Below are 8209 nucleotides of genomic sequence, written 5' to 3' on the forward strand. Positions count from 1 at the left end.
TGACATCAGTTAAGCAACTGATTTCGAGAGACTGCAGTAGAGGTAGGCACATAGTGGGTTTATTATTCTCAGAGGAGTAGTGATTATTCTCAGATAAGCAGTGATTCAATGACATTATGTGCAGCTTTTTGCGGGGCACAGTTTGATTCAGAAGGTCGGACTTTCCCAGGCCCTCTTGCCCAGACTGAAGACAGACTTTGCACTGTCCCAATTTTCATTTCTAGAAACAGACTGTAGGAACACTGCTCAACAGTGGTACGGAAGATGTGCTAGGACAGCATTTTTACAAGACAGTGAAATAATCTTGTGATTAGTTAGGAGGGGAAAATTCACATTCTCCAGTGGCAAAAAGCTATGAGACCAGGGCCACGGTTACTTACCTCAGCTTGACCAGGCACACCAGCACTGCCCAATCACTCCCTAATGTGCCAAGAGAAGGGAGTATTTTTTAAGCATATATATATGTACACACACACACATATATAATGTATATATGTACCAGTGAAAGAAATTTATAATCAGGCAAAGTGCCCTAACCTAGCTCAGAAAGCCAGTAAAACTGAATCCCTCCCAACACTGATTTTGAGGCACAAAACCAGCTTTATAGATAAGTAGGATTTGTCCTCAGGATTGTGTTCATGCACAGGTCAAGAATCAAATATTCTCTGAGGATGTAACCACGTTTTTCATCGCTGCTGCTGAGTTTCCCAGACACTGTTCTGGATGGCTGAAGAAACATGCTGAAGTTTTCAGCAAAGCTCAGGTTGCCGAAATGCCAGCCATTGTCACGCACATCTTCAGAAACACACAAAGCTCAGCATGTCCCAAACCCTGATAACACAGGTCTTGGAACAGAACACCTCTCTCAGCCTGAACAAAGAAATAACTATATTCCTTGCAACTCTGCTGTACTACACTTCTGCTTTTTGACAGGCCCCATTACAGCCCCACACCGATGGCCTGGCCCAGCGCCTCTGCAGCAGAGCTCGGGGCTGCACGTGGGCCAGCTCCAACTCTGCGTTACAAAGTCCTTATGCCAGTATGGCCAAATGGCCGCTTTGGCATGCTTGGCTCTTGAGAAGGAAAGAGCTGCTTCATACAGACCACTCAGCCATGACTCTCCATGGCCAATTAAGAAATCAAAGGAGAGCTCTGTGCAGAGCCTGGCCACCACCAGGAAGCTGGAGTCATGGTGGGAAGCACTGAACCATGTTGCTGCCCAGTGTGGGAGCCTGCAGCAGCAGGGACCAAGGGAGCAGAGGGTCTCCAATAAGACCCTGCCATGGCAGGGCAGCCTGTGGTGCAGCCCTTAGCAAGCAGCCTCAAGCTGGATGCTTTGGCTCCCTGTCCCGTCCCTGCTCCCCAAGGCAGCAGGGGCTCAAACCATTTTGCTGGATGGGAGAATTCAGCAGTTACCTACCACAGCGAGGCCAGATAACTTTTATAAATCTCTTTCTCAGGATCTCTCTCTGTGTTTTTTCCCTTCTTTGTTTTACATTTTATCTCCTCAAAACAAAAATGTCAAATGTCCTGTGTAGGGAGGAGGAGTGCAGGGGCAAGGGGATCCCAGCGCCTGATGTCACTTGCGAGGGAAGTGGTGGGGGCCGAGGGAGGAAGCACAACAGGCCATGCTCTGATGGGCCTCCTGATGCTGAAACATGATCAGAACAAACAAACAAAGTAAAAGCTGTAAAACTAAATGACTATTTTTATTTGTTTCCTTGTTGGTTTGTTTTCTCTCTTCCATTTCCTTGTCCCCAGCTGTGTGCTCCTCTAGAAAGCAGCCACTTGCCATTGGTATTCGCTGGGCATGGCACATGTGTGTATTACATCTATTTTAAGCAGTCAGCCTGAGAAACAGATTCATCTCTGAATCCCCAACACATTTTACAACCAACTGCACTAATGGTACTAGGGCAGGAAAAGAAGAAACGGTATTTTCTTTAATTCTTTAGTTTTGACTTCTGTTCTGCTCAGTAGGCCAGTCAGTTTATTTCATGCACTTTCATTGTCACTGTAAACTGGTAACACTTCTCTGACATTCCAGTTACAACATGTAAAATATAGTATCCCCAGCAGCATTTGCCCTTTTACTTACAACCTACTTCTTAAAAAAACCCCAATTTATTTTCAAAATTCCTCTGAACACATGAGTTTGAGCTGAAATCCTGGATGCATATACTCCAACATAATCAAACTCGTGGAAGAGCAAATGTCCTGGAAAGCTACACAGCTGGAGTGGGTTTATCCAGCTCCCCTGCGTCCCTCCACTACCTCTGCCTCAGGCTCTGAGAAGGGCTGGGTCAAGTTCTGGTTCCAGCTTTCTGGACTGTCCTCATCTCCTGTTCAATTTTTTCTCCTGTTTTCCTAGGCTGAGCAAGGTGCCAGCAGCAGAGGATTTGGCCTCTAGGATGCTGACAGCCTTCCCTCGAGGCCGAATCTCTGCACAAGATGCACTCCTTCATGGCTTCTTCAGCCCTCTGCCTTCTCAGCTCTATCAGGTTCCTGCTGGTAAGTTAACTCTTGATTGTGTCTCACCAAGAAAGAGCTAATTCACACGCCATTTATTATGAGTTTCTTCTGCACTCTGAAAGTCTCTGCCATTCACCCGGACATCTCTCTCTTTTCTGCCTGCCCTTCCTCCCCACTCCCATATGCTGCAAAGTTTACATCCCATTGCAAATTCGACAGCTTGTTTTTCTGTTTTCTTCCACTTGACCACAGTGTTAATACCAGAAGGGGACCTAAATGGGCTGCCGCCATGGTACATTTACAAAGCGGAGGTGTATGTGCCTTGACAGGTCGTTTCTTCCCCATTCTCTAACCCCAGGGGCCCGGAGCTTTCCCTCGGGCTGGCTCACACTGTGTATTCAGTGTAACTCACATGCTGGTCCCTCCTGATGTCCTGAATTCCCAGCTGCTCAGCATGATGTGCTAGCCCCAATTCCCTTGGACCACTCCTCCTGCTCCCTTTTGATGTTCAGAGACAACAGCTGTTCCTACCCTGTCACACCAGTTCTCCTTCAGTTTTACCTGCTTTATTTTCTTCTTCCCTTGCTCCCTTCTCTGAAGCACACAGCTGCATAGACACAGATCTGCCTCTCCCGCCCTGAGCTGACAGTAAATACAGGGTCTCTCAAGGTACAAGTTGTGTTCCTCACTAGGAAATCTCCCTCCTATCAGGCAACAGGCCAGAGAGCCCTCACCTTCCCTGTTGCCTCCTGGGCACTGGCTATGCTAGTTAGATGGTGGGTTTTTTTAAGATAGGGGCAATTAAGAAGCAGCCTTCTCAGACTGTGTTGTCAAGCTATTTGAAAACCTAATTTCTGGCTCCTGCTACTCATCCCGAGTGAAGGAGCAGCCAGCTAGCATCTCCCCCAAACCGCTGCCCTTCAGAAGGTGCTCTGTGTGTGTATGTGCATGAGTGAGAGACATCTGCATTCCTTTTCTGTTCACCCAGCCACAGAGCACAAATCTACTTTGACACTTTTAGAAAAATGAAAAGATGGAATCTCACAGGAGCCTGCCTGTGCCGGGGGGGGAGGAGGGGAGCACGCACAGCAGGAGGGAAGTTGACTTTTCTTTATACATATAGGGTTTTTTCCATGCAGAGTTTAAATTATGCCTGATAAAAGGAGTTTCGTGGATGTTTCAGTTCTTTCAAACCCTCCTGGCTTCCTCCCAATTAAATGAGGTTTGTCAAAGCCACAGGGCTCTGCTGCTGCCGGAGAGGCGGACAAGCACTTCCCGCAGTGACATCTCCAATCCCCAAGGGAGAAGATGAAAGTGTCAGTGCCAAGAGAGAGAGAGAGTGTGGAAAAAAAACAGGTACAGAGACAGGCAGTGTGAGAGAAAGGGAGAGATTGAGGAGAAATAGAAGGAATGAGAAAACAGATTGGCATAATGTGTCAATCTCCCCGACACACTGCCAGCGAAGGGATAGATTCATTTCACCATCCCATATTTATTATCCCCTATATTGCCATGAGAAGTACCTTGTGGACAGGAAACTGCATGGCGTTATCATAGCAACCAGTGTGTTGGGAGCAGAATCAAAGTGCACAGGGCTGAAACAAGTACAGTATGATCATGCAAGACCATATTCACGAGTGACTCATTAAGCCAGTAAAAATTAGGCAATTCTGAATAATTCCCCATGTAGCCATCCCTATTGCCATAATCGTGTAAGACATTTTTTCTCTTGTGTCACTTGAGCATCACAATATTTCATAATTTAACTATATAATTTTAAATTTCTCGCTGCTATGATAACACAAGGCAGATTTTAAATATATTGTGTTCCCACTTTGTTCTGGAGGATGCTGGCTATTAGTCCCCATCCTCTGAAGGAGAAAGTTAAAGCAAAAGGGCAAAGAATGAGCCGGAGAGGAAAGGTGAAAGGAGAAAGGAGTTGATCCCAAGGTGTGCGTCAGAGTAAGAGGGAAACAACATTTGAAAAAAGAAAAGGTTCCCATAAATTATTTTCTATTTTTATGAAATAATTCTATCCATAACTGTCCTTTTTATTAGTTGCTATGACAAGCTGGAAGCTAGAAGATGTTTTTCAAAGGTCAACTCCTGGGAAAAAATAATTGGAGAAATCAGTGTTTCAAAGACGAGTACCTGTCCAAATAGCATGTTTCTGATTACTGAGGGGAATGCTACTGGCTAGAGGCTGGCTGCTGCCCCGGGAAAGGGGAGCGGGAGCACGCAGCTCTTTACTTCCTGATGGTCAGCTCCTGCAGTGGGGAACAGGTTGCTATTCCTTATGCTCATCTGGATGCAAAGTGCTAGAAAAAAGAGTAGCCATGCTGTAAGAGAGGAAGACTCTGTCCCCTGAGTGAGCTGGTCCACAGATGGGCCTCTCCCACAGCTTCTTGCTCCTGTGCCTCTGGCACTAGAAAGGGCTGCTAAGGCCCTGCTTCAAACCCTACTCATCATCTCGGTGCCCTTAATTCTACGCACGCCACCAGCACCTCTGGATATAGCAACAGAGGAGAGGAGCAGGAGATTCTCCAGCTTCTTTCCACTGTGGTCAGTAGCCTAAGGGGTGGCAGTGATGACCTTTTGTAAAAGTGGAGCATTCGCTGTCCTTTTTCTGGCCTAAGCCAGCTCTGAGACAATTACCTTTGTGCAGTGCAGCCCTGCATTACAGCAGCTCTGATAAAACTTCAGTCTAACCCTTTGCCACCTGCTAAAGCAGAATGTTTTCCATCCAATTAATCACTCCTGGAAGAAAGATAAGATCCTTGAATCACGAAAGCATGAGGTGTGCTCTCAACTCGGTGTCAGTCCTGGAGTGCAAAGGCCCTCCTGAGAAGGTATCTCACTCTGCTGTCAGACAGGTCAAACACAGTAACAATTGCAACTTATTATTCTTAGTTATAGATTTGGTTTATTTTCTCTCTCTCTTGCCCTCAAAAGCTTTAGAGCAGGCTTGCAAGCAGGGAGGGTGACCAGTGGGATTTGGGGTTAGCACCAGTATGCTCCCAAGAAAACACACTGCAAGAAGAGCTCTGGCTGAACAACCCAGGCACAGGGGCCAGGGAGGCCTGAGCTGGCACCTGAGATCCTATCCCCACTAGACCCATGTCCAGGCTCAGTACAGACCTTTCTCCCAGTTCAGGAGACGTTCGACCCTGGGCATCCCATCGGCACAGCAGTTAGTCATCAAGTCTGATTTGCGCTCTGTGAGGAGGATTGTGTGTTGCGTGGATGTGGTCCTGGCTTGGACTAGGAGGGACTTGGGTATGGTTGGTCTCTGATTTGTTACCTCCCCACAGCAATTCAAAACCTATGTGCCCAGTGGTGATGAGATTGTACCATTCCTCCTAAAACAGCCCACTATTCAGCTTTTCAGAGACAAGGAGGAGGAGGGAGGCTTGATGTTGAGAGAGCACTGTCATATTTTAATGCCTGTTGCATCTAAACTAATGCAAAGCAAGCGTAGGCAATGAGGAGGTTAAGCCTGCAAGCCATTGCCTACCAAAAATGTCACTACTGTTGAGATTAGCCGGCACTGGTAGATGTTATCACAGGGCATGTATAAAGAAGAGCTGGCTTTCATGGACATCTTTTTTGGGTTGGCTGGTTCTCCTACATAGCTAATAGGTCTATAGATTATTTTACCTCTGTGCTCTGCCACCTGTGTAATACAGCAAATGCATATCCTTCACTGCAAATCAGATACAGACACCTAGAAAGTGAAATTCCCACCAGGTGTATGAATCTGGTTTATAATGTGTCTTAATAAGGGGAATAAACCAAAGTTGGTGTTGAGTAGCAAATCGGCTGCCTCTCCTGAACCAGAAGCAGTCTTTTCTGTAAGGTGATAAAGCAAGTCTTCACTTAACTCAGGAAAAACAGCCCTCACTTCACCTGGCCTGATCTCCACAGTGGTGGAAGGTCTGCTTGCTTAACAGACAGGACACTGAGGTTTTGTATTCTATCATTAAACCACCACCCTGGGAAAGAGCCATTGCAACATCACAGCAGATGCGTGCCAAGGGCACAGGCCTCTGGAGATGTTGCCCTGCTTAAGCTCTTCCTTGGGCACTGGCCTGGAGCAGACATCATGCTGGCAGGTGCTGGGCCCTGTTTAGGAGCACAGGGGGAAAGGGAAGGAAAAGATGGAAGGTTTCCCTTGCTCACTCCTCTGCTCATGCTCTTGCAAAAGCACAACTGGCACAAAGTTTGGCCCACATGACTTGTGGAAACAAAGTCCTACAGACATGGATCAAATGCTTTGACTCCCATTGATCTCAGGCCAGAGAATCTCTATAAAAGGTCTTATTGTTCAGGGAGATGAACTGCTCTTGGGAAGGAGTGCTGTTAATACCCTTCATGGAGGCAGGCACTATTGCATCAGAGGTTAGCAGACATTTTCCTATATTTTGTGTAATTGCAAGTTCTATCTGAGGTTTCTTTAACTTCCATTTTCCCTCTAACACTCTTAAATGCAAATCTGAGGAAATTTAGTTGTCTTATTTGCTGTGAAAGACATCCGGACTGGAACTCCCGCATAGTCATTTCCCATCCTCAGGTGCACTTCTGCCTTCACCCAGTTATCAGCAGAAAAGAGCGAATGGGGATGTAGTGATCAGATTTCTAAAGCACAAAAGTTTAAAGCTAAGTTTGAGATTGTGACAGCAAGCAACCATGAGCCTAGGAACTCAATTAGCCTGAAAGACAACTATCTCATTATCTTTCCTAAAATGATATAAATACATAAGAATATAAAAATTTAAAATAAATTCTCTCTCTCTATTGACTGTCTAGATGACTGAATTTCACTGCTCAATTTCTTTAAACACTCACTTTAGTATTTATTTATTCTAAGCGTGAAGCAGCTACGATAATTAGACTGTCAGATTTGGTAAGTTAATGAGGAGTCACTGGAGTGGAAGGTTTTGCATTTGTGAAATTGCTGAAGGAGAGAAGCTCCGTGCCTTCGCTCTATCTCTTTTTTCTTTTTCTTTTTTTCCTCTTCCACTGGGTGGGAAGGAGAGAGCTTGGCAGTGCACAGATCCATTTGAATCCTTTTGATTAGCGGGTTGCATTCCTACCACTGTTCTACTAAATCGTATTTTGCTGCTCCAAGAAAAAGAAAAAGAAAAAAGAAAAGGAACCATAGATGAGATTTCTAGAGACGGGTGCCTAGATTAAAGAAATCATTTTCCAAAAAAATCAGAAGGAACAGAGTTGTGAGAAACAGGATCCTGAATTAGTTTATATTGTGGCTAACATCACAGGAGAGCGTTAGGAAAGTAGCACAGTGAAGGAAAAGGGCCGTTTTGCAGCTTTCTCTTTAACCTGATTTTCCCACAGGACAATCAGTGCTCACAGTTCCAGGAGTGAGACTGCAACCTGAAATCTGTGACCTCTTTGCTTCTTACCGAAAAAGCCATTTCTCAGGAGGTTCAAGCAAATTTTGGTAGACAGCATGGATGACTGACTAATTCTTGGGTAAGTGCATAGTTGCCACTGTCAAAGCTGGTGCCATCATCCTTAGCACATGAATTCCTTTGTGTATTGAAGGTGGGAAAACAGAGCTGGATGACCACATCCCAGGCTGAGGACAAAGTGGAGAATCTCACATTCAGAGAGATCAGCAAGCCAGTGATCCCCAATGCACAATGCTCAGTGGTATCATGGGAGGTTTGGGTTTGTTTCATCTTATTGCCAAGTCTCAGACCAGTGGCCTTTCCTC

At 45.7% G+C, this 8209-nt stretch overlaps 1 protein-coding gene across 1 annotated transcript in view; it reads left to right on the plus strand.

Annotated features, from left to right (window-relative positions):
* CDK15 (cyclin dependent kinase 15) overlaps positions 1–7937 on the plus strand; it is a 33937-nt gene extending 26000 nt beyond the window's left edge. Inside the window, exons 12-13 of the mRNA XM_029086487.1 lie at positions 2372–2511; positions 7828–7937. Of these exons, the coding sequence (XP_028942320.1) occupies positions 2372–2511; positions 7828–7937 (250 nt within the window). The remainder of the gene's footprint in view (positions 1–2371; positions 2512–7827) is intronic.
* The last annotated feature ends 272 nt before the right edge of the window (positions 7938–8209 follow it).

This window comes from Antrostomus carolinensis, unplaced genomic scaffold (assembly GCF_000700745.2).
Source record: "Antrostomus carolinensis isolate BGI_N321 unplaced genomic scaffold, ASM70074v2 scaffold15288, whole genome shotgun sequence".
Lineage (NCBI taxonomy): Eukaryota > Metazoa > Chordata > Aves > Caprimulgiformes > Caprimulgidae > Antrostomus > Antrostomus carolinensis.